At 31.6% G+C, this 27,610-nt stretch overlaps 2 protein-coding genes across 6 annotated transcripts; one reads left to right on the top strand and one right to left on the bottom strand.

The window, feature by feature from the left end:
* Window positions 1–744: 744 nt before the first annotated feature.
* LOC8267010 lies at window positions 745–10,895 on the bottom strand. Of its 5 annotated transcripts, XM_048378434.1 has the most exons (21): window positions 10,780–10,895; window positions 10,526–10,646; window positions 8,576–9,420; window positions 6,872–8,341; window positions 5,424–5,825; window positions 5,197–5,287; window positions 4,245–5,121; window positions 4,090–4,169; window positions 3,849–3,933; window positions 3,671–3,762; window positions 3,519–3,587; window positions 3,359–3,395; window positions 3,192–3,274; window positions 2,459–2,917; window positions 2,213–2,249; window positions 2,061–2,118; window positions 1,713–1,849; window positions 1,545–1,610; window positions 1,203–1,317; window positions 1,078–1,116; window positions 745–1,002 (listed from the first exon to the last, which is right to left on the bottom strand). In XM_048378434.1, exons 3-21 carry the CDS (start codon window positions 9,405–9,407, stop codon window positions 893–895), a joined length of 5,139 nt encoding a protein of 1,712 aa, XP_048234391.1. In that variant the 5' UTR covers window positions 9,408–9,420; window positions 10,526–10,646; window positions 10,780–10,895; the 3' UTR covers window positions 745–892. The 5 variants fall into 5 exon arrangements, 4 of the variants coding, with proteins under 4 accessions (XP_048234391.1, XP_025014610.2, XP_002527453.3 ...); XM_025158842.2 differs by having other exon boundaries at window positions 8,576–9,393; window positions 10,526–10,882; XM_002527407.4 differs by having other exon boundaries at window positions 8,576–9,400; window positions 10,526–10,882.
* A 4,413-nt stretch (window positions 10,896–15,308) lies between these two features.
* Window positions 15,309–23,533, top strand: LOC8267008 (protein TIC 100). The gene is made up of 11 exons (XM_002527406.4): window positions 15,309–16,168; window positions 16,811–16,882; window positions 17,384–17,473; window positions 17,590–17,763; window positions 19,398–19,488; window positions 19,960–20,022; window positions 20,106–20,172; window positions 20,700–20,803; window positions 20,884–21,010; window positions 21,977–22,713; window positions 22,893–23,533. Exons 1-11 carry the CDS (start codon window positions 15,534–15,536, stop codon window positions 23,307–23,309), a joined length of 2,577 nt encoding a protein of 858 aa, XP_002527452.2. The 5' UTR covers window positions 15,309–15,533; the 3' UTR covers window positions 23,310–23,533.
* Window positions 23,534–27,610: the final 4,077 nt, after the last annotated feature.

Genomic DNA, 27,610 nt, shown 5'->3' on the forward strand with positions numbered 1-27,610 from the left:
ATACTTTCATTAAATTATATAACACATCACGATATCTTTTTCTTTCCCATTTTGATTTTGGTTTTCGCTACTGGTGTTATCACCCTGCAAAGAGGGGGAACCAACCAAGATGTATGTCGTCCAACCCAACCTCCTTAGTTATAAATTTTAGTTGATTCAAATATAATACTATAGAAAGATTTTATTATATATAAATGAATTTTAGTTTTAATGTTGGGTCGTTCAACCTTTTTGAAATTAAATTCGGGTTTCTGGAGGAAAATGAAATTTAGGATAGAAAAGATGTAAATAATGAGATGGCAGAGTATAATTATTGAATTAGACTTAATGATATATTTAACTATAGATCATAAATAGAACTCTTCTAATTATAAATTAGATGTTCAATGTCAATTGCTAATTACAAATTAAAAGAAGTTTAACAATACAATTGAATCATTAATTAAAGAATCATTCAAATATATTTTAGGTGTATGATATCATATAGATTTATAAAATTAATATTATTTTAATTTTAATAATATATTAAAATTAATCGAATATATATATATATATATATATATATATATATATATATATATATCATATATATCAACTAAATATATGATGTTTATTTACTAAATATATTACAACTATGAGATTTATATATAATTTTGACTTATATAAATAATTAAAAATTATTTATAAACATTTAAAATAGTACCGATTAATTGTCTATAATTAAAAATAGACATTATAACAGTATTCTAACAAAACTCCTAATTAAGATGTAATTTTATGTTTCAATGAATAAAAAATTTATTATTCTCGAAAAAAAAAATCTTCAATTACAAAACAAAATATAAATACATCAAAAAAGGAAATATAAACAAAAGAATTGCCTTAAAAACATCTAAGACTTTGAAGAATTCTTGACCATTTTACTAGGTGGACAGTGGAATCTTTTTGCTAGAGGTTTTGGTGCACCAGTTTTTGCATCCCATCCTCTAACACAGATAAAGCCTGCGAAAAAAACATAATATCAACAATTAACTCCTCCATCATAAGATTTTAAATCCATTATTAAGAAGTTCATACCTTTCCAAAAATTCTCCTGAATCTCCTTCAATGAACATGCTGCCAAAAGAACAGAAGGTTTTCTTTTATGGCCATTTATGTGATTGTTAAATGTTACTGCTCATTTTTAGTAGTAGTAATTTTACCTTTAAATATTGCGTTTGGTGATGTACCACAATATACTATCCGCCTCCTTAGATACCATATTGAACTCCTGGGAACAATAATCGCATTGTAACTAGATTCATGGTCTGCAAATACCTGCGCCAAGTGATAACATGAGTTTGAAGATAGTATTTGGACCAACAAATGGCAAGGAGTTGAATACTTTTGCACAAGTTTTTGTTCAATCATTTATTTGCTATACCATTGAGTTTTTTTTACTTCTAATTTGTAGATTTAGGCTTGTCGAATTTGGACATGATCATGTCTGTACAAATTTATTAGGATATATGCCCATCTGTAATGTGTCCTTCAATGGCTCTTACCTCATTAACTTGAAAATATGTGCCATTGAGTGGAAACCTTCCCCTCATTGCTGTTCTACAGGGTACCTGTTCATGCATCAAATTATGGTCAGTATTTACATAATTCTTCTGTTTTATTGTCTATGATATTGGTAACAAATGTAGACTCCAGAAATAGTTTTCACTCACCAGGATTGTGCCACGGACGGTTTCAGTTCTTTCTTCCCAAATACTTTGACAATAAAAGCATGTCTCATCCTTACAGAGTTCAGCTCCTTGAGAATTGCATCTTTTCTCAGGTGGTTGGCAGGAAGCCGGAGATTCACCTGTCATGCAGGAGTACCCACACAAGTAATAATAAGTTAACTACTAAAGAGAATCAAAATAATTAAAAGATACCATTAAAAGCTCCAAACTTCTTCCTTTTTCTTTCAGAAAATTAAAGATTGTCTGAATATTTTGGTCGCTGTGTGATTTGACTTCTTATATAATACGACCAATTTAACTTCCAGGATCATGTTTTTCTCTATTGTTTACCTGGTGTCCATATAGCTAGCAGGTAAGGCGACTGGTCATTGCGATCTCGTCTCGGTAGCTGTAATATCAACAATATATATCAAACGTCAGGTTGAAATGCTTAATTGAGAATATATTTTAGTGTTAAAATGAGTGAGAATGAGCCTACTTACCCCTATAAGAAGCTCATGATCATCTGGAATTTCATAGCTGCACAAGAGAAAAATCATTTTGCAGGTATTCTCCCTATGCAGTAATATAGTGATCGAATTCTTTTAATTTAAGTTATTGGATGTTTTTTTTTCTTTTCTTAAACCAGTTAATTAGTTCCTGCTGCCTTACTGAATTCTTTCTTTCTTTCTTCTAGTTGATTATACCAATAAGATTTCGCTGAATATGAAAGTATATCTCTGACTTACACTTGATGTTCCGTTCGCAGGCGGCTGATATTCTTCAATTTGCGTACTGGAACTGAATCAACATTCACAGATAGAGGAACTAAAGCTCTTGACGAACTATCAGTTTGGAGATTATTCCGGTACTCGTCCATAAAGTACTGCACGTTTGCCCTAAACGGTTCATTGCTGAGTTGGATGATAGGGATTTCTTCACCGTCATTGATATCGATTCCATTAGCTATCTCGAAATCTTCAATGTCAGCTACAGGTTCTGGTGATTTTGGTTCTTCGATTAAGGGTTCACAAGACTGAGTTTCAAATTTTGATTCTGAAGCTTTGACATACCCAGAAAGGGACACTGCTGTTGGATTGACAATTAAAGCGTCGTTTGCATCCACAGCAGAGCTTTCAAGAGACATGTTAGGAACCTTGGATCTTTCTTCACCTCTCTTTGGTATGCCTGGTAGGCAAAGATATTCACTGCATTCGAATTTCAATTTCTTGCATTAGATTTTGTTCAAAATTATGCACTATTTCCACCTTAAAAGGTTCAAAATGGTGCCAGAGAGACTAGGATGTCAACGGGAGAGATTCAAGAAAGCCATGTAATACCCCATTCTCATGGTGCATAAAAAGTTTTCATAATTGCCTATACGATGTTTAAGATATCCAAAATTTACTGCATTTCAACTTCTTATATTCATGCATTTGTCATCATTCTGAATTAAAATAATTGAATGGCCCAGGTTCAAACCTTGCAATTGCACTAGCAAGATGTCTGCACTCCGCCCTCATTGGACAGACACCGCAATTTGGCTTTAGCTTTGTGCAGAAAACCTGCAAAAAGTGTAAGCCATATTTCCACCATTATAGCTGTTCTCAATCAGAATCCAAAAGAGATAACAGAGTGTAAAGGCATACCTTCCCAAAGGTTATCATCTGATAGTGCAATTCATACCTGCATTTAAATAATATATGGACCAGTAAATGCTGTATCTTTTCAGCTAACAACTAACTTATAAATATAATGCACAAATGATAAGGAAGATAAGCAGCTCTAGTGTAACTCTGAGAAAATTACAGTGTTTTCTGGTCAAGCTTGCACAGTCGAGGCCAAAGATATTTTTGAATGGTGTCCATGACTGGGTACCTGTGCAGACCATTATTAGCTTTTTGACATAGAAAACATGAGAACTGTTGTTTATTGTTAATATGGTACTTGAGGTTTCTTACTCTTCCAAAAGGTGAAGCTGAAGGACTCCAGGGAGTGGTTCCAAGGGGACCCATCCTAAACGCACTGCTATACGAGCAACATTTGTATCGACCTAGTTCATGAAGTAAATGCAGTGCTAAGTTCATAGGCAAGCATCAATGGCAGACAAGTCATCAAAGTATTGGGTTTAGAATTTACTGGGAAGGCATCATGGTAAAGAGTCAAAAGCCGTAAACATTCCACACTTTTCAAGCCCAGCCCTTCTATCTCCAACAGGTACACCCTACAAGTGGAAGGCAAAAATATCATATGAAGAAAGTTTGCCAACTTTATTACAACATGTATATCATATTTTGGCAATCTATTAATAATTTGAGCAACATTCCCATGAAAACAAAATGCAGATCTTTCTTACATATCGACCCTCAAGTAAACTTACTTTACATCATCATCTGGCGCATGTCGTAACCATTCCAGGTCAATGCTTCCATGATAATCCAATATGCGATTGAGAGATTTCTGCAAAATCACAGATCTATACTTGAATTCAAAATATAGTTGCAATAATTAGGTATGAGATTGCAAATTTTATACCTTGATTTTCCTTGCCATGATATTGTGCTGGCCCCGTGATTTGATGGCATCAGCAATCTCAGTTTCAGGTGCCTGCCTAACTGCCTCCCAGTCTATAGAATCCGTTGCAGCACTACTTCTCGGTCTGGAATATTTTCTTCCTAAATCATTCCAATAACTCTTCTCCTTAACAACATTTTTCGTCCCTTTGGTTGTCTTTCTTGTCTCACCAGGAACCAGGCCAGATCTTTTGTTCTTCATGCTAGTGGCAGGAGCAATTGGATTCAAAGCACTATCTTGCCATACCACTTCTTCAGGCATATTTAATTTCTCGTCATGTAATACACTCTGGGCATCTAGAATGCTTGTTATCCCAACTTCTGCTTGCAAGCTGCAATCCTGAGGCAGAAAATCCATATCTGGTGATGCTTTCTCTTCAACCACATTCTCAGCTCGATGGTCTTCCATGAGGTGAGAATTATAGCTGTTGTGGCATGCACTGGAAGAAGAACAAGGCATTTCAAAGGTAGCTTTGAGGCTATTCGACCTCTCTGAACCTGATATTGGATTTCTGCTATCCGACCCTCTTGATGCATTTTCTGGGTTCTCATGTGTTAGTGCTTTGATTTCTTGTCTATAAGATTGTTTCTGCAAGATGGCATTTCCAATGTCTTTAACATCTACCAAACTTATTTCTTCTACAATATCAACTGAAGTTCCTTCTTCAAATTCAGTTATAAAATATCCATTAGCATGCAAATTTTCTGTTGTTCCAGTGCAAACAATATCATCTCCAATTGGTTCTTGGCTATTCTTGTAATCCAGCTCATCATCGGATGCTTCTTGATTGCTTTTTGACTGGATTGGATACTTCGAAGCAAGGGACATGTAAGCAGCACTGTTAGAAGTAGCAGTCAGTTATAAATTTTATATCATATTTTGCTTTTTAATGAATGGCTTATAATTTGATTACCTTGAAAGAAAATCTGTAACATTCTGAGTTAAGAATACTCCTACCACTGAGTCCACGACTGATCCTTTCCATGGTTTGAACCTTCTATCCCCTGTGAAGGTATGTTAATTTACATAAAATTATGCATCTTGACAGTCTTTTTTTAAAAAAATAGCTATAGTGAAAACCTAACTCTAGTTGTCAGCTTTTGTTAATTATAAAACTAACAGCATTAAGTAAGAAAGTACCTAGGATGACATGCATTCGGGAAGTAAATGACTTTATACGGCCATGGAAAATTTCTACTTCCTCTTCCCACTTTTTTTCTCTTTCTTTATCTTCCTCTTTTTCACCCAAAACATTATCTATTTTCACCAAAAGATTCCACTGTCTTATTGTCTCCTTGTCCAGAAGGACTTGTGCTGTTAGTTTTTTCTTTTTATGCTTGTGCAGAACTATAGCACTCGAGCCTCCAATCTTGGTAGAAGAAGGATCCTGATAGGGAACTATAGCACTTGAGCCTTCAATCTTTGTAGGAGGATCCTGATAGGAAACTATAGCATCTGCATCACATACGTCCAACCTACCTTCACCAATGTCATCAATTAACAAATTCTTATGCTTTCTATTGTTGAAGCGTTTCTTTGGACCTGCAAAATAGTTTTATTGTCAGCATTTTGATAATTAGGAAATTAGTTTTTTAAAAGAAATTATACTATTTGCTCATAGGACCCAATGGATACTAGTTTGAGATATAGCAAATATCTGAAGATCTTCTCTGTATACAATTAATTGAAATTGCATACCAAACTAAACATCAAGTAGGAATTCGATATAAAGGACAAAATTAAATATTAAATATTAATCCTTAAGAACTAATAGTTAATGTTATCATTATTCTCAAATGATGAATATTTATAAACTTTTTCTCTGATGCCATATCAGACACAATCAGATTCTCATGGCATTTAATTGCATATATGTTGTGTTGCTATTTTTTTATCATCTAGTACTGTCTGAACATGGATTCAGATTTCCTTTTTTTCTTTTTAACTGAACAAACCTTAGCAAAACCCATTAGTTTTGAGGAAGTCTTAGCATTTCATGAATTCACTAGTCTTCATTCGCAGTAGTATCTCTAGACTGCACCCAAGACTCTCCCTAGTGGCTGGTGCAGTAGGTATTCTATAATGAAGGTTAAGCCCATGGTTTTCATGCACAAAAGGAGAAAATATTTATACCCCTTTTAGGACAATTAACTCACCAATTTTTCATGCTTATGCAACAAGTCATAAGAATGACTGAGGAATGATACTTACAGGCTAGCACTTAAAGAAACATAAAATGCTTACCAGTGAAATCATGAGTTCATGTTGCACGATTAGAGATATTAATCAAATTACTTGATGCCGTGTAAAAAATGATTGAGGATAAAAACTATGCACTTGTATGATGTAGATTGACCAAAGGTTTCTTCAAAAACTAATTTAAACTGTCAATACCTAAGTACAAATTTCTGAAAAGGATACCAGAACATCAAATCCAAAGGAAAGGAGCAGATTGCAGCCTTAATATGACAAGCAATAATATAAACAACAATTTCTTTCAAAAAGATAATAATATCAATAACAATTAATAAAGCAAGCCATGAGTTACATAAATTGAAAGAACAAAAAGGAATAGCAATAGCAAATACCTAATAAACACTGCTGCTGGTTCTTCAGTTGTGGATTTGGAGGAGGGGGAGGCATGCCAGGTTGAAAAGGTCCACAACCAGGTGGAGGCATCCCCAGACGAGGAAGCAGCATTCCAGGTCTAGGTGGAGCAGGAAGTCCTCTCAGTAGACCGACCTGTGACTGCAGAAGCATTCCCACAGGTCTTCGCCCAAACTGCTGCAACAAAGGAGGCATAGGAAAACCCAGACCATATGCAGGCCTAGCAACAAAATGAGGAGGAGGTGGGTCCCATGCCATCAATGGACAGCCCTGACCAGGTGGCCTAATAACAGGCAGTGGATAACTAGGAGCAGAAAGTTGTGAGACCCGAGGACACCAGATCTGTGACTGCACCATGCCAAGAGCGAAGCCACCAATACCCCTAATGGGAGGTGCAAGACCAGGCTGATCTTGAACAAGAGGAGCAGTAGGCATCCCATAGCCAGTAGTTTGTCCAATGCTGAGTCCCGCAACAGAAGTAGCAGAAACAGCTTTGGCATGTGACTCCTCTTCAGCAGGCTGACCTTTGATACTCATGTAAGCGAGTTCAAAAGTGCAGCGGTTGAGTAGAGAGTTTAGCTTATGGTTATATATTGGATGTATTCTTTGAACAAGTCCTTTACATCTCTTCTTTTTTGGATGAGAATACAAGTCAAGAAACCTTAAAAGAATGGATATTTTTGATTTCGGCTTTCTTCTCATTCTTTTCCGCTTGTATTCTTTTGGGAAACTTGGTTCTACGTTTTTATTATGAGACGCATTTCGAAGATTCCATGAGAATCTGCTATGGCAGCCAGCACTTCGAAGATTCTTATGGAATCTGCTATGTTTTATCTCCAGTAGGTTCTGCCCTCTAATTTTCTCAGTACATTGCTCTTTTGACTTCATTTCAAGGCTCAGATCCCAGAATGTCGCCTTGTTATCATCACTGCCATGGCTTGCAGCGAGTTCAGACATGGTTGGCAGCATCATTTTGTCATCTCTTTCCTGGTCTCCAATGACAACGTCCAGTTCTCCACTCGCATTAGGCTGCATAACTTCAATGTAATTTTCTTTACTTGGCTGGTTTACTACACTCAATAATTCTGACCTTGCAGCAACACTTTCAGTATGGTGCTCTGTTGTTGAGGTTTTCAAGCTCCTCCTAACATACTTACTCTTCTCCTTCTCCTTGGGTTGAGTTTTGGTTACATTCTTCCTCTTCTCCTTTTCTTCAAGTGAACTGCTAACTCTTCTTTTTCTACCTGCACCAGCTACTTTGGGCCTATGTCTATGTTTCTTGATTTTGGTTCTCTTCAGTGGCCTTTGATCCACATCTATACCATTTCTTGATCTTTTATTGAAATTTTGCTTCAACGATGGAGTTGCTGGCTCTAAGCGCTCACCAGAACAAAGCTTCTCATTTTCCACCGAAGAAATAAAATTACCTTGGACATCTTTTTGTCCATCACCTGCATTTGTATTCAATATATGAAACCACTTCTTGTCATGATTGCATAAATTCTCAGATGATCTCATAGCATTTAGTTTACTCTAATAAAAAATTAATTATAGATCAACTTGAGCTGTGGATTTTAAACTAATTAATCACATCTCTAATGTTTCCTAGTTGGAAAATAACAATCGTAAATAGAATTATAAACTGAAAAAAAGAAAAAAAAGGAAAGAAAATCGGTGTCACTTACACCGAGTTGCATGATAATCTTGGATGTTTGTGTTATTCTCCTGGTCTAAGCTGAGGGCAAAAGTTGTATCAATCTTCTGGTAAACTGCTCCTTCTGCTGAAGCCCTGGAAAATTCCTGAGAGGAAGACTGGTCTTCGCTTTGGGTTGTTGCACCTATGCATGGAGGAGCCAGACCAGCATAACTCAAGGGCTCAGTAGAAGGAATACTATCCGATGGTACATTCAAATTACCAAGGCCTAATGCAGAGAAATCCAATCTTCTAGCCACATTACCAGTACAAGCTTGCCTGTCTTCCAGGCTGTTATTTGTCTTTTCCAAATTAAAGTCTTCTATATCTGAATCTTCAGGACTACCGACAACAAAAGATGCAGGTTCTCCTTTGTAATCTTCTGATGCTGATTCAGGAATGCCTTCCTCTGAACCTTCAACGTCCTCAGACCTTGTAAAACCAATATCAACATCTTCCAAGTTACCAGTACTCTTAGCTAAACCTATGACGCCATCAGACGAGCATAAAGGTTCCATGCTCAAAGGTTTCTGGTCCTTTTGTTCATGGCTTTTGTCTGCGAAAGTCATGGCACCAACGAACAGAATATCGTCGGCTTGAGCCTCTAGTTTAGAAATTACGGCAAGAGAACCTGTCGCCGAGTTGCCTTTCTGGCACCGTCTGCTGTAGAACTTAAGCATCCTGGTTGGTGCAGGCTTTGCAGGAGTTTCTGGAACCCAATTATTTTGTACCTCAGGCTGTTCCGTTTCCTTCTTATTTTCCATTGTACTGCCGAATTCCATGTCGTCCTCTGATTTTAATTGGTAAATCCTGATATCTGCCATGGTTGTTATACTCCTGAAGAAAAAAAAAGATAAAAAACAAGAAACCATGCAGGCAAACAAGTACTACAAAACTCGCATTTAAAAAGTAAAAACAGAACAAATTCGGTGAAAGGATCAGCTACCAGTATCTAGAACTCAGTTAACGGTTTATCAGTTTACCGGTTAACGACTAGTTAACTATTTGTCAGATTTTAGAACTTAGTATTCTATTAGTATTCTATCAGCCACCGGACTGCATATTTAATATTCTAGCAGCTATTAATTATTAAATATCAATTAAAAATATATAAAATTTAACCAAATTAAATCAATTCAAACCAAAAATTATGGTACAAACATATCATGGATTAGTTTTTTGGTTTTAAATCAATTAAAATTAAAAAAAAAAAATTAGTTTAATTGTGGTTTAAAAATATAAAAGCCAATCCAACCAAATATTAAAAGAATATTTATTTTATTGTTATTAATAATATGTAGAATTAATATAAAAATGTTATTTTAACAAGCTATTGGAAAGTTTGAAATTTCTTATATAAAACGATGTTGATTTTATATTTATATTTTATATTTTTCAAAGTTTTTAATTTATTATAATAATTTTATAAAATAAAAAAATAATTTAATTTTAGATTTAATAATTATTAGCTATTAGTTATTAACTATTGATATTATAATATAACAAGTCATCCATTACTATTATTTGTTAGCATTCTGAACTTGTAATGCTACCAGTAGTTGTTAATAGTTACAGTTACACGCCTGTCAGTAATTAGTTACTCTAATTTCAACTAATTGGAGCTTAATCATATATTTACAACTAAAAGCGCTATTAGTGTAGCCGCCAAAAAGAAATCATGACAGCAATTAACAAAATCTTTTCCTGCAATATCGTTGCTTACTCAAAACTTAAAATTTTAAGCCTTGCTTCAATGCCAGAGAAGATTTAGCGACGCTGAAACTGAGATTTTATTTAAAATAAATAACGACGACGACGATGATGATGACTAACTAAGAAATTGGGGAAGATATTGGCTCTACGGATTGTGTATATAATTTCAATTTAAGGAAAACACGGAAAGCCTTGTGTTTTTTTGTTAAGAGAAAAACAAATTACATACCGAAATTTCCTATTTTATCGCCGACGGCTAGTCCGCTGCTGCCGGTGATGTTGCAGCTGCAATTTCTGATGATGTCGACTGCGAAGTCGAGGTTTTCCGATCTACCATTCCCTTATTTGCACTTTGGATTAGCAGAAAAATAAGTGAGCTCTACGAATTTGTTTAAAATATATAGATATTTTACTCTACAAGTTATTATAATTACTATTATTCTATATATAATTTGAAGAAGCTGTTTAGTTCCATGAGGCTACCACTGTACTGCAGCAATTCAGAGCGGACGACGACGATAATTTGTAGGCTATCATCGCCGGACTAATAAGTGAATAATTTAAAAGTGAACGGGGAAGACAAATAAAACCCGTGATTAAGATTTTGGTATTTTTATTTTATTAACTGTAATATTATTGGTTATAAGTAATTTCAAAATCAAACTGTTAATTAAAAGGAAATTAACCAGTTAACGGTTGCAGATCAGTTAGTTAGTAGTCAGGGATGGATTAATTGACTGTTGAAAACTAATTAACCAGTTAAAAGAAACATATTAAATAATCAGTTAATAGAAAACTGACTATTTTTTAAATAAAAACTAAAAATTTAAAAAAAAAAAAAGTAAAATCTATACTTGATTATTATTAATTTAATTTATATTCACTCTATACTCGTTTTCTCTTCTTTTTCTTTATTAATAAAAATTTGTTAGAAAGAAATAATGTGTTCTGTTAGAATATTACAAAGTTAATAAACCTCTCAATAAATCCTAATTCTTCTTTTAACTTGTCGTGGCTTCTTTCCTTGAGTTGTTAAGGACCTAGACACATTTACCATTATGCTTGTGGTTTACATATTTTGAAAGAATATTAAGTTTAATTGATGATTTTTATCCATAATTAAATAAAAATCATCAGTTTAATACCTAACTTTTTGTTTAAATCAAAACACATTTCTCTTCTCTAATATTAAAAAATTAACTTTTTTTATATTTTTCTGCATTTTTTATTTTATATACACTTTTCTATTCTTAAATTTTCAATCTTTATAATTTTGTTGGCTTTCGATTTTAATCGTTCAAAGTTTAAAATTTCTGTAAATCTCATTATTTTGTAATCATATTCATATTCATTTGAAATGACATTTCAATATAATTATATAAATTACTTGCAAAAACAGTAATAAAATTATTAAATAATCTACAGTTATGAAACTAAAGTTTATAACTGAAAAATCAACATTTTATATAGATTTTATTATTGATGAATATATTATTTATTTTGTATACAAAAAATATTCATTTAAAACATCTTATGTATGTATGATGAACTTCTTGGTTATAAGTTATAATTAATGAATTTTTGTTATATATTTTATAAATCTCAAGTGATATGTTGATAAATTTGTTGCTAATAGATGATAAATCCGTTGATTGTAACTCATGAATAGTAAGTTTATACCATAAAACTACGTTATAAGTTTAATGAACTTTAAGTAATATTTTAATAAATCTGTTGTTTATAGATAATGAATGTGTTTGTTAATAACCCATGAATACTGAACTTATTTGTATGCATTTATGACAATGTTCATTACATAAAACTTTTATATTCATTTGTTAATGATATAAGGTTTATTGTACTACAAAATAAACCTATTCAATTTTAAAAATAAATTTATTTTCAAAATTATGAACAATATAGCAAACCTGTAGTTCATATATAATGAACCTGTAGTGATACTTTAATAAACCTATTGTCTGTAGATAATGAACATGTTCATTATAACTCATAAATACTGATTTATTTTTATGCACGTATGATATGTCTATTATATAAAATTTTTATATTCACCTGTTAGTGATATAAGATTTTTTATACTAGAAAATGAACCTATTTCATTTTAAAAATAAATTTATTTTTAAAATTATGAATAACATGATGAATTTGTAGTTCATATATAATAAACTTCAAGTGATACTTTAATGAACTTGTTGTTTGTAGATAATGGATATGTTGATTATAACTCATGAATACTGATTTATTTTTATGCACATATTGAATGTCTATTATGTAAAATTTTTATATTCTTTTGTTAATAATATAAGATTCATTCTACTACAAAATGAACATATTTTATTTTAAAAATAAATTTATTTTCTAAATTATAAACAACATGATGAACCTACAGTTCATAAATAACAAACCTCAAGTGATATTTTAATGAACATGTTGTTCATAAATAATGAACCCGATAATTTATGATTACTTATTTATTTTTATGCACATATGGCATGTTTATTGTGTAAAATTTTTATATTCATCTATTAATGATATAAGATTCATTGTACTACAAAATGAACCTATTTCATTTCAAAAATATTTTTTTTATTTTAAAACCATGAACAATATGATGAACCTACAGTTCATATATAATAAACCTCAAGTGATACTTTTATGAACCTGTTGTTTGTAGATAATGAACTTATTCATTATAACCATGAATAATGATTTATTTTTATGTACATATGACATGTTCATCACGTAAAACTCTTATATTCATTTGTTAATAATATAAGATTCATTGTATTATAAAATGAATCTATTCTATTTCAAAAATAAATTTGTTTTTAAAATTATGAGCAACATGATGAACTTGTAGTTCATATATAATGAACTTTAATGTTCTACATAGTAAACCTATTATTTTTCAGCAATGAAAATGTTGTTATATTTTAAAAGAAAGGATTAAAGCTTGTACAATGTGATTTGAAGGTATGAAGAATGGAGAGAAAATAAAAAATTTCAGCTTGTTAAAAATAACTTTTAAAATATGCAAATATACATTAATTTATATATGAGAACAAAAAAAAATAAAAAAATAACAATAATAATATTATGCAACAGAGAATAAAAAAATAAAAAACAACAACTTATAGAATATAATTTAAAGCTTTAAATGATAGAGAATCCATAATGGAAAAGACAAAATCAAACTAAACCGTTGAAAGAAAGCTTATGATTTTATTTTAAATCGGCGAGAGAATTTAATTTTCTCATTTAAATGCAATGGCTATATTTTAGATATCAAGTAAATAATGTATACTGTACTCGAGTCTAGAATATAATTTACCTCTTTCCTTTTTCATTTTTTTTTTTCATTGTTATTTTATTTTTTATTATGCTTATCTAATAAGAAGATTGATATATACAATATCGAATATGGTGTGTTGATTTTATTTTCCTTATAAAGTCTTAAATTATTTTATGTGCTAGATTTCTTTTTTCGAAAATGAAAATGAGAAAAAAAATTTACTTGAATTTTACCTAACTGATAAATTTAAAGAATATATCTACAGTCCATTCATGACCTTATAAAATCATTAATACAAGCTAGTAATTAATATGAATGATGTAATTAAAAAGTAATATTTTATCTCTTTAAATTAAATATTTATATTTTTTAAAAAAATAAATTTAATTATTTGTAATCTTAGTTTTGAAACATACAGATAACATTGTAGAAATATTCAGAATTCTAATTTTTAAATATATATTTTTTATACTAAAGGAAAAGTATGATTTAAGATATTTTTTCTGATGTTCAAATGGCAAATTCGATTCCCATTTTTCTTTATGGCCTTCCGGCCCACAAATTTGTTTGCCCCATAAAACTGCACCGTATAGTATTATTGGGCTTTGTGTGCTCATATCAATTTGTAGAAAGTTTTTAACTTTAAAATATTTTGGCATTACTTTGATGACTGATGATATATGTTTTATTTGCACATTTTATTTCATTGATATAAATTCTTTTGCATGTTTGTTTAATGAAAGGTATTGAACCCGAATTCAGTTAAGATATTTAATAACTGAATTAATTTTATTTTAAAAAAATAATTATTAAATAAATGCTTTGTATTTAATTTTAAATTTAGTATGTAGTTATTATTTTTAATATTAATAATATATTTTAATATAAATTTTAATTTTAATTTCTGATAAAATTATAAATTTATTGAAGTACCTATTATTTAGCTAATAGTAGTAAAATAACGGATTGAGTTTAGTATTAGAATTGTTACTAATATCATAATAAAAATAAAAAATGAGTAAGTAAACAAATAATCTAATAGGAGATATTATTTTCTAATATATTATTTATTTTTATTGTGATTTAGAAGAGAATCTAGTAATTTAATATTTATTCATTTTTTACTCTCTCTTTTTTTATTTTGTTGTTTGTTGCAGCAATAAAAAAAAACAACGTTTCAAACTTTAAATTCTTAAGATTTCGAATAACAAAGTAAAATAAAAATGAGTCAATAATTATAATATTAATTAATTTTTTTCTTGTTTTTAAAATTATAATTACATCAGTAAGTTTTGGTTGATAATTTTTATCATACACTAAAATTTAAATTAATATTAAATATAATTTTTGAACAATTAAATTTTTCTTGATACGATATTGAAAATATGATTTATTATATTTTCAAGAATAAAATTCTGAAAATATTTATAAAAAAGAAAAAGAAAATACATGAGAAAAAAATGTCAAGTTTACTGGACTTTCATTTTACATATATTAGATTAAATAAATGAATGATATTTATTTTCAAAATTAAATAATTTAAATAACGTGTAAATCAATTAATGTGTATTATAAACAATTAAGCAAAGTGCCATTCATTTTTCTATGTATATACTAAAGTAAGTATTATCCTTCAAACTGTCATTCATTTCGCACCCCCACAACCCAAAAGAACAAGACAGAGAAAAGGTAGCCAATTGGTGAAAAAAGGCTTAAACATATTTTGAAAGCTCAATTTTTTATTTAATTTTTTTGCTGAGTAGCAGTAGCAGTAGCAGACAAAAACCCCTCAGAAAACCCTTAATTCTCTGCTCCAAAAACTGCTTACTTGCTAGTTGCTATCCTCACTCCTGAGCTAACATTTCCTTTGTAACCTTCACCTTATCTTCTCCTATCTTCCTCTATCTCTCTCTCTCTCTAAACAATGGCTAACAATCAAGAAGACCCAATTCAAGAACAAGAGCAAGAGCAGGAACAAGAACAAGAATACCCAGATGAAGAAAAGCAAGCTTTATCCTCTTCAGACTCTGATTCTGATTCTGATTCTGATTATGACTACGACTATGACTACACACCAGGCGAAGACACCACTGTCTCCTACACTAGACCTGGAGATGAGCCACCACCGTCAACCAACACACCAGAAGTAAACCTTGCACGTTTTTCTCAAGTATTGGATAGCAAAGAAATGAAAGAAATGGAAGAAAAAGAAGATAGAGAGTATGAATATTATGAAGATTTATTTGATTTTCCTGAAGATAAAGAGAATTGGAAAGAGGAAGATTTGAAAGAGTTATGGGCTGATGCTCCATTCGAAATGACTAAACCTGGGTGGGATCCAGTTTGGGCTGATGAAGAAGATTTGGATATCATGAGGAAAGAAGTTAATGAAGGGAGAGATCCTCCGATTGCTCCTTTTTATTTGCCTTATAGACCACCATATCCGGTTATCCCTGATAATAACTATGATGTTTCTAATCCTAAAGCTGTAATTGAGGAATTGGATAGAATTGAAGAGTTTCTCACTTGGGTTAGCTTCATTTTCCCTGATGGGAGCTCGTATGTTTCTTGCTTATTTTTTTCTTCATTTAGATATTGTTTGCAAATGCTCTTGAAACACATATGTAATATAGGTTTTGGTATCCATGGTTTTATATTCTCGTCTGCGGTTTATAGTTGAATAAGTTATATTATGGAGGAATGAAGTTGATTGACTTGGTTACTACTTGTTGTGGGTAACGCATATTGGGTTTCGTTGAATTTCAAGCTATTGGGAGTTATTAGCTGGTTGTTAGTTGATTTGAATGGATACAAAAACATAGATTGTTTATTTTTCTTTCTTTGTCATTGTTTTGGTTTAGAAATACAAATTAGCATATGAATATAGGTGCAGGAATGTGGTTTACTGTTGAAAATTTTTGTGTGTGGGGGAATTGGAGTTTATTGACTTGTTTACTCCTTGTTATGGATACTTCATAGTGTTCTTTAGAAGATTTTAACATTTGGAGTCATTAAATGGATACAAACTCGTATTCTGTTTGTTGTTTTGTCTAGCTTTTATTATTGTTGCTATTCTTAATTTAAGGCGGGAGACCTGTCCGTTTTATCTAACTATTCTGTCTTGTTCCCCACCCTCATTCGCAGACACTGAGGTGGAAAATAATATCGTTACTGATTGCCATTTATTTTGATTTCTTCTAGGTATGAAGGCACTGTTTGGGATGACTTGGCTCATGGCAAGGGTGTATATGTTGCTGAACAGGGGCTAGTCAGGTTTGTGTGTCTCTCTAAATTCACACCTGTGCTTCCTTTTTAATGCATATAATACACATCGGTGGTGTTGTTTGGAGGAGAAAAAGAGCAGAGCAGGGAAATGTGTTAAAAATGGGAAGGTTAGCAAGTGAGTCAGAGCTTCTTGTACATTGGTAATTTGAGGTTATGTTGCTCAGGAACTACAAATGCTTCTGATCTGAGATTGTACATCTTTACATGTTTAGTTATTTTCGATAATCCATTATAATTCAAATCTGTATGGTAGCTCAGAACAGTCTGAAAGTCTTGTAGTTGTACTTTTGCTTTTTTGTTTTACAAAAATAAGATGGTGAAGGTCTGGAAGAAGATAATAAAACCAATGGCAGATTGCAAAGTTTGGCTTCATTTTATTTTTTCCCTCCCCTCTTTCACTTGTCAATTGTCAAGGACTGCACAAACTCACTAAACAGTCAATATACCTCCTGCTCAGAATTTTCTTTGATTTTATTTTCCCTGCTGTAGGTATGAAGGTGAATGGCTGAGGAATAACATGGAAGGCCATGGAGTTGTCGAAGTTGATATACCTGATATAGAACCAGTGCCTGGTTCCAAGTACGTCTATAATCTCTATCTCTTTAGTAGCATGACAGAATTCAGCAACTACAGTTCCAAACAGTTATTTGTATGCAAGATAAATGAATTATGTTGCTTGTCATCCATCTTCAAAGGCTTGAAGCAAAGATGCGTGCTGAAGGGAATATAATATCAAGAGATTTTATGGCCCCCGAAGACAAAGAATGGCTGGAGATGGATATTGAAGATAGCATTCGCCTAGCTGGGGGAAATTATGAAATACCTTTCTATGAGAATGATGAGTGGGTCAAACAATTTGGGAGAAAACCGTAAGTTCTTATTGTTGCTTATGATATTCTTCTCCAATTATCATTGTAGTGTTTTTCCTTTATCACATAAGTTTGTTATTTTAATATCAATGTGATTATACTCAATGTATTTAAAGCTGTATTAACATCTCTGACAAAGAATACTAGCCTCTTCTTTATGAGGTTAGAAGTCATTAATTCAATGAAATAATAATTAGATAGGAAATGTGCTATCTAACTTTGTTGCTTTACTAGTCAAAATTGTTTTCTATTCCTATCTTGTTCCTGCCTTGTAAATGGAAATTAAATGAGGTGTTTTTCATGACAAGATTTTACAAAGCAGTATTATGTATCAATAGAGATGAAAACCCAAGGAAGAGAGGAAAAAAATGAAGTACTAAGCTAATCCCATAACTTTACCCTATACAAGCTAAGAGAGTTCTCCTTTCCTTCAAAAGCACTCTTTTTGAGGCTGCAATCTGATGCCACCTTATGAGGCTTATCTTCATGAAATGATGATTTCCCTTCACCACCCAAATCTACCAAATGTCTATCTTTAGTGAAAAGAACAGATACACATTGCGACATCCTCCCCAAAAAATAATGCATTATGGAGCAAGCTATTGCTAATAGAATTCCAAAAAGATAGGGAAGAATATATAGGATGAATATAATAAGTAATTAGGCAATTAAGCAATTCACTAATTGATGATCACAATTTATAAATTTCTTTTATACTTGTTGATATCTACAACTCTAAAGAATTGACCAGGGACGAGGGTTGAGGTGGTGAAAAATGAAATTGCTTAGTAGGGATACCCATAAAACAAATACTCTTCTAGGGGTAACATTTCTTATTCAGATGTTTTCAGATTTCCTGTACAAAATATATATATATTTTTTTTTTATTTGCTAGAGGAGCTTATGAAAGAGAAAGAGGCAAAAGCAAGTAATATGGTCATAACACAAGCATCACTTTGAATGATTGTTATGGTCCTAGGTTTGACAACTAGTTGTGGGGTTATTCAACTAGAAATTTAAGGATTAGAAAGAACTCTTCGATCTCTTGTATTTAGGAACTCGACCTTTCTTTGAAATTGTACTTGCCTTCTTGATTAAAGATAATCAAACAGGAAAATCTTTACCTTTATCGAATGTATTACACCCAATTATGAGATGAGTTACATGTATGGGTTATTTATAAAACCCAAGATATTTCTCGCACTCCATTGCCCAAATATAAAAAACTCAGAATACTTGTCACTTATCCAACGGTTGTATGCAATACACTTGAAGCAGGCAAGTCATTTCCATCAGTTATGTACACCTTAGTTGGGAAACTAACTAGTAATTACCGCCACAAAACCCACACAATAAGGTAACTGAACCTCATATTTACCAATACTTGAAGGCGAATATGCACTGAAAATTGAACATAAACCACTAGATACTAAACACAACAACTGACTTCCTAGTTGTTTGCACATGGCCTGGGAGTGGCTGAACTAATTGGCTGAAATCTAACTGAGTTCATTACAATGACCTTTAAAAATATAAACTTATCTTGATAAGAGGTTTGAGTAGCGTGAAATGTTTTGCTCTAATGTTTTGATAACATGAACCCATTGCTGATGAATGATAATAGTTTATGCCAGGGAAAAAGGTCGGTACCGATATGCTGGTGAGTGGAAGCACGGCAGGATGCATGGATGTGGTGTTTATGAAGTGAACGAGCGTATATTATATGTAAGTCTTTGCAATCCAAGCAATATGTTTTGGCTTAACATCAATCTTTTGCTGATACAAGATGTGCTTAAAATAATAGTTCAGATACAAGTCTATATCTCTCATAGTCCTCTATAGTGTTGAAGAATCAGTTTTTCTCTTAACTAGAGTGCCTTAATTGAACATGTTGTTTCAGGATCAAGCATCGTTAAATTTGATTGAACTATGTAACTCAAAATGTGTTTACTGGTGATAGAACTGCCATAAATTTGAAATGCCTTACAATATAATTTAGTCTTTGTATTAATGTGCACCATTTGCTGTGTGATCTACTTCTCTTATTGTCCAGTTGGATCTCTAATGTTTGGCGAGTGATCCTAGGGCCCATTGCTTAATGCATAACTGCTGAAACATCCCATTTTTCTTCTCATTGCCCACTTCAATATATGGGGAATTGCTTCAATTGATTAACATATTTGGTATACATTGCAGGGTAGGTTCTATTTTGGGGAGTTTGTTGATGAGGCTACTGATTGTGATGAAAACATTTCAGCGGTATCTTATGAACTTTCTTTCTTTGAAAGATAATGAAATCTCTATCTGTGGAAAGGTTATTTGTCTCACTCGTATTCTTCCAGTTGCATGCAGGATTAGCAGAAGTAGCTGCTGCTAAGGCTCGAATGTTTGTTAACAAGCCGGATGGAAGTATGTGTTTTTAAATTACTCCTGTAAGACAATAGCAATACTAAATTACAAAGTTTTGTATCATGTGAAACTAGAAAATTAAAACCTGGCTCTGTAACTCAAATTGATGAGTTAACTGAAGATATATCCAATTAGAAACTATAAGTGCATATATTATCATCTGCTTTGATAGAAAACACAGTCATGCTAGTTGGTTTTGAAGAGAGTCATCAAACTAGTTATATCCTATCAAACGTCCCTAGGAATTGGGATATGGACATTTGGACCAAGTATATTCAATCACAGGATCTGAAATACAATATGATGTGGTAAATTTAGCCTTTGCTGTTGCCTAAGCCCATTTGTTTTTAGAATACACGGTCTATCACCCTATGGTAATTTGTTTAGTGCTACTAATCCAACTACTGAAAGCAATTGGACTCGTAATTGTTATTCTTAATTATTTGATTTGTCTCATTAAGTTCTTTCTGTATTTATGCTTTATATAACTTGCGACTTATAACTTGATTTTTGGCATTTTGCCACAGTGGTCAGGGAAGAGAGGGGTCCGTATAGTGATCCTCAGCATCCCTATTTTTATGAGGAAGAAGATGTGTGGATGGCACCAGGCTTCATCAATCAGTTCTATGAAGTAAGTAAAGGTTTCTTCTTCTTCTTATACTTGTTCTTAGGCCATGCACAGAGTGAGGAACAAATATGCTGAACTGGCAGGTTCCTGATTATTGGAAAAGATATGTGCAAGACGTGGATCAGGAAAGAGAAATGTGGTTAAATTCCTTCTATAAAGCTCCTCTGCGATTACCCATGCCTTCTGAGCTTGAGTACTGGTGGTCGAAAGGTTTCTATCTCTTTCTTTTAGTCTTTCTATTGCTGAGCGTCTGCTTTGCTATATGCAACTTTCCCTTGATCAAAACTTTGAGCTGTTTCATTTCTTTACAACATGTGCGCCTCTCCAACCCCAACCCTTCCCTCATTATATGATACAATGATCTATTTCAGCCAATATAGTTTTAGGCAAATTAATTGATAAACCCCCTATCTGGAAAAGATGTTGGCCATCTTTCCATTTGAAAACTTACTGAGTTGTCTAAGCATGTTCATTTGTTTAGCTTATTTCTTTTGTAAGCTGAAAAGCTCGTACTTTGTATACCCTCTTCTAAGACATCATGGTGAGCGAGTCTGTCACTTCATGGATATTTTAGGCATTAGTAGTTGTAATAATGTGTTGCTGTTTTTGACATTCGACTTAAAAGTATTTTGCTTTATTTGCTATTTAAGATAGCAAAAAGGCTGAGATTCTTTGTTTATTATGACTTGCTAGTTACAATAACAATATAAGATTCTTGTTCATCCTCTTCCCTTTGTCATTTTGGCAATCAGAAGACCATGGCAATTCACTGTGTGTGATGGACAAAGCTTCAAAAATCGACTTTGTCAGAATCCTCTGCTTCACCAACTTGAACTTTTCATTTTTATGAAGGAGAATTATGTAATTGCCTATTTCAGTAACTAGACAAAATGATTAAATTAAGACACTGTTAATTTTTGCTTTTAAATAAAATAAACATATTAGCTTAGTGCTTTCAACTTGAATAAAGAAACAGGAGATTTTTTTTCAAAAAAAAAAATATCTATTCTATCTTTTGAACATTATAGCAACAAATTTCTCTTCTTTGTTATTAATCCCAAAAATAGAAGCCCTGCATCAAGCTACTTCTTTTAGGCTTTTTGCTTATTTTTTGTGGCTCAATTTCTGCAGTCTACTGTTTGCTGACAGTTATTATTTTTGCATTTGTTTGACCAGAGGAGGAACCTGAATTTGTTATTCTTAACAAAGAACCAGAACCGGATCCTGAAGACCCATCAAAGCTAATATATACTGAAGATCCTGTCATCCTCCACACGAAAACTGGACGAATAATTAATTATATCGAGGATGAGGAACATGGTGTGCGCTTGTTTTGGCAACCACCTCTGAAAGATGGAGAAGATGTGGATCCTGAGAAGGTTGAGTTCCTACCCCTAGGTTTTGATGAGTTTTATGGAAAAGAGACAGTGGTGAAGAAGGAAACCTTCCTGCAGCGACTTCTAACTGCAGTGGAAAATGCATTCAAACCAATGCTTGATAAGCTAGAGAAATGGACTGAGGAGAAGAAGAAATCTAGTGAGATGAAAATAAAGCTGTTTGAAGAAGAACTTGCCCTGGCCGAGGCTGAATTGGCTCTGGAAGAGGCCATTGAGGATATGGATGAGGAGTTAAAGATGCAAGAAAAAGAAGAGGAGGAGAAAGCAGAAATGGGGTTGCAGGAGGAAGAGGATATTTCTGCATCATCCAACCAAGATCAGAAACCTACAGCGGAAGTGGAAGAAGAGGGTGAGGAAGAGGAAGATGAGGAGGAGGATGATGTCACACCATCAAGTTTTGGGTCTGTAGCCCAAGATGAGAGCCCAACAAAGTATGACCAGAAAGAAAAGAGACCTGGAGAATCTCCTTTCTTGTCATGTTCATTGTCACTAGCTTCTCGTAGCCTTCTTTCAGCTGTAAGTTATAAGCAGGGAATTGATTGATTTTTTATTTTTTTTTGGGATTCCTGAATAAATTGTCTTTGCCTTCTCAAGTCTTCTTGGTTATTTAATTTATTTGGGTTCCTTGGGAGATAACTGATATTAGAATGCTATGACACTGATTGGAAATGCTTTTTTTACCTCCTGACGTGCAGGTTCCATCTGGCATACAACAATCATTTTTGGCTTGGAAGAACAGATTGTCACAAAAGCCAACTCCTCCCTTGCACATAGAAGGCCACAATATCCTTTCTGGAAATGTTAATTCAGTCAGTTTTCCTAAATTCAATGGTCAAAGGGGAAGCTTGAGGGCTAAAAGTGGTGCTAATCAAAAGCTTCAATCAAGTCACCGTTCCACGAGAAAGGTGTCTCAGATACGTTCATTTGCTCGAGTTCTCTCCAATCCTTCAGCTTCTGTGGACCCCAAAAGGAGACCAAAGATGCCAACAAAACAGAAACATACTTGGCTGCATGCACCACCAGAGAGAGATTCAGACAGCATTTTGTCTTTGCACACACAAGTGTATTGCTTAGAATGTCATACTGAAACAGCCATGTGTGAGCCTCTTTAATCTATACAGTTGAAAAGTCGGATCCTTCTGAAAGAACGAAGTCCAATTTTGTAGAGAACACATGTCTCGTCTTGCCAAAGTTTTTGGTGTACTTTCAGCTTTTAACTAGTTTAAGGTCATGAAAAGAAAAACTCTGACCAGATAAAGATGCTTTTTGCTCTGGATTTTGTACCATTCAATTGTTATTGGGAAGCAATTTTATTCATGAATTAGATTGACCTGAATTTGTTCCTTATGACATGTATAATGTGATTATCATGGAATTTGCTTGATTGTTTTCTTACAGAGAACAGGAAAGATGTGAATGCTTGGCCCTTGAGCTCTTGTTTGTTGCTCTTCTCCTTGACTGGCTAAAGGAGTGGATGCCGTTCATTGTCCCATGTTTGGAGGATGAGGAACATGGAATTTTTTTATTTGAAAAAAATTAATTACTTTTCTCAAACTGACCACTGAAACATCAATTTAACTATTTATTAAAAATATAAATTTAAAAATCAAATAATATAAAAAAAATTGAGATCGAAAAATCAGCTTGAGAGGGCCCAAAATATGCACCAAGTAAACTGACATGCTTTCTTAGCTGAGACCGACACTTTATCCACTGCACAACCCACTTGAGAGTTGAGAGCTATTTCACTATGATTTTAATCAATTTTTTTATTTTGGAAATCATAAAAGGGTCATCATTATCATTGTCTCCCCAAAATTTGGAGTTTTACTCTTTAATGAAACTTGAGCACACTTGAAAATATTTCCATTCATGTCCTACCAAATTGGCAAATTGTTCACTGCAAACCCACGAAAGCATTGGGGTCCAAAGCATTTGAAATGCAATGAATCTAATGAAAGAAAGAAGGTTTTTTCAGAAAGCTTAGGTATCGGGTGCATGTCTTGTGATTGAGACATACATTTGATCTCTCAGCTTTAGAACAGTCATTATCTGTAAATTGCCAGAGTGTCTTTTGCTACTCAAATGACATCAGATGTTTACTGCTTAAGTGGCACTATTCAGCACATGCCACGTTGGCTAAGTCAAAATTAATTCCATTTCAAATTCAAATATTGGTCAAGTGGGTAATACTTTCTGCTTAGATATTTTATTTTCTAACTCTAAAATTGAAAATTTGTCACTTGTGTTTATCTACCAAATGGGAAGAGATATTTTGTAGAGTAATTCTTCTAATTCTTTATTGATTTTCTGGTCATTTTACCCTATCATATTAATTTTAAAAACATTTCATTCAGTTTATTATGATTTTAAGTTGGAGTATTTTTTCGATTTTTAGTAATATTGATAGAGTTTTTTACTTTTATAGTAAACTAATTTAACTAAATTTTTTGAAATGTAGGCTTATTTCTTTCAAGATCGAGCCATTTTGATTCTCTAACACAATATTGTAATGTTTCAATTGAAAAGAATGAATTAATCCAATAGCGTGTAGATAGTTAATTAAGATTTTAAATTCAAATTTTAGATATAGAATTGTATTAAAATTTTTAAAATAGTTTTTATTATTTATAATTATGATATCCAGTACGCTCTAAATTAACTTTAAATATAAAAAAAATTGAATTAAGCAACCAAAATTTCTAGCAATTCATATTATGATTATCACTCCATAGAGAAGGAAAGCACAGGATGAGCCACTTGGGAACCCATTATGAAATTGCTAATATTCATAAATTTCAAATTTCATGTGGACATAAAGAGAAAGCAACAAAAATGTCATGATTTTCACTTCAGGAAACAAACTGGTCAGCTTGGGTGGACATAGAAGCATGTCATTTCTCTGTCAATTTTTAATATGTGCACATAAAACACTGTTTTGTCCAAATAATTTAGATGAGAAAATTTTGGTATTTATATGTTCCACTTAAAAATTTGTCTTTTAGAATCACTGCTCAACCAAAATTTTAAATACTTTCTTAATTCAAATTCAAATGAATTACTAAAAAAATGATTGTTAATATAGAATGAAAAGAGTATATTATTATATTACAAATATAATCCTAATTTCATAAGAATTTTTACTTAAATTAATAGCTTGCTTAATATAAACACATACATACTTATCGACCTAAAACTACATTCATCAACTGTTTTTTGTTTCACTAAGAAGATTTGCTATTAATTAATTGACTTTCAAGTATAATTATATATATATATATATAGTCATAAATTTTTCATTTAATCCAGAATAAAAATACAATTTGACCAATAATTAAAATTATAAAAAAAATCAAGAAGTATAAATAAGAATCACAATTGAATAGTAAGAATTTATGTATATATTTTTTAATTATGCTGACGAAACTATTTTAATAAACAATTTCATAATTTACGCGCTTCACTCAGTAATTATATAAAATTATAAAAGAAATTTTTTATGCGAGTCTTATCATAAAAGCATCAACGAAAAAATTATAACTAGTATTTCATATCTGTTAAATTTCATGAGTATTTTTATAAAAAAAAAAAATCAAATATCATCATCAACTCTGCAACTGTAATTAAATATTCTATGAATTTCATAAGGAGGACCACAAATTCTATTAAAAAATTTAGAAAATAATAATAACAATACTAATATAAATAAATTAATTAAGAAAAAAGAAAAGAAGAATACATAGTATAAATTAAGAATTTATATGTTCATAATCTATACATACATATATATATAATCAATAGATTAATTAATAAGTTTTTTAATTAAATAATGTAATTAGATCTTAAATGTAATTATTATCAGTATAGAAAAATATTAAATAAAAATATTAAAACTCAAAATTTTTTAAATTTTTATAAATAAGGATTATTCTCTTATTCTTTATTAGTAATAAAAAAGAATAGTAAAAAAGAATTTTCTAAACGCCACAGCCGTAAAGGCACTAGCAATTCAACACGATTTAAATATGCTTAAGCTTGGGACTTATCAAAGACAGGATCCATATACCATTGCCAAATAAAACATAATCCAAGGTTTTGTTAGATATTACAAAGGGCATTACAGCTCTTAAAACAGTTCATTGTTAGAAAACTCAACGAACTCCATCACGTTATTCATTATTTATTAAAATTATATCTGATATGATAATAATGAACCATTATATTATATGCTTTATTATTTAATTTTTAATATAATATATTTTTAATTTAATATAATATTAAATACACACAAAATTTATATAATTATTGATAATTTATTATATATTTATATATATTTCTTTAATTAATACAATTTAAACACTTTAAAGCACTGCACCGTTATTATTCGGCGACTGGATATTGGATTTCAGTAATCTACGACCAGCAATTAATTTTTGACAAACGATTATCGAATTCATCCGACCAACAACCGGATTCTGATAATCGGTGCTATTTAAAAGATAATAAATTTTAATATTAATTATAAATAGATTATTTAACATTTTATTTATACACATAAATTAAATATTGAGATTATAACTATAATTACAGTACATTGCATTGCAATTTTTATTACATTACACCACGTTATGTCAAACATAACTTACATATTGCATTTGCATTACTTAGTTTATTTATCGCTATTACCTATTAATAATTAAAAAATAACTAATAAAAATACTATATATCACCATGTAATGAGTTTTGTATATGAATCACTTAGGATATCGACTTTATTTAAAAATAAAATTTCCATTCAATAGAGGAAAATAAAGCAATGATAATGCATGTGGAAGTTAATGTTGAAATGCAAGGGCCAGCAAGTCGCAGACAACTATGTCCGATGGTCGCCGCCAATCGGCGGCAACTATATGTTTCAGTGACTAATTAATAAATTTTTTTTTTCAAGTCAAATGATTTTAGTAGACATACATTCTCAAAACCGTCGAATGGACGGTAAATATTTATATTCATTTAAAATATTTATTAAATGTGAAATTTGATTCACTTATTTTCTTTTCAGAAATTTCATCTTTCTTTGATATAAAATTTTATAGGCCTAAACTATCTCATTATTGAAATGATTATATATAATAAAATTTCTCTATAGTGATATTTTATATAGAAATATTTTCTATATAATGATAAAAATTTGAGTCAGTTATAAATAGGAATAAATTTTTTTGTTGTGATAAGTTATAAATTTTTTAAATTTTATCTTAAAAAAATATTTCTCTATATCTTATATATATTTATAACTTTAAAAAATATATATTATATTATGTTTAGTGTTATTGTAGTATTATTTTATCTCATAAATATTATTTGCAATATGACAAAATATTAACGTATATTATTTCTAATTTATATATTT

Source organism: Ricinus communis, chromosome 8 (assembly GCF_019578655.1).
Source record: "Ricinus communis isolate WT05 ecotype wild-type chromosome 8, ASM1957865v1, whole genome shotgun sequence".
Lineage (NCBI taxonomy): Eukaryota > Viridiplantae > Streptophyta > Magnoliopsida > Malpighiales > Euphorbiaceae > Ricinus > Ricinus communis.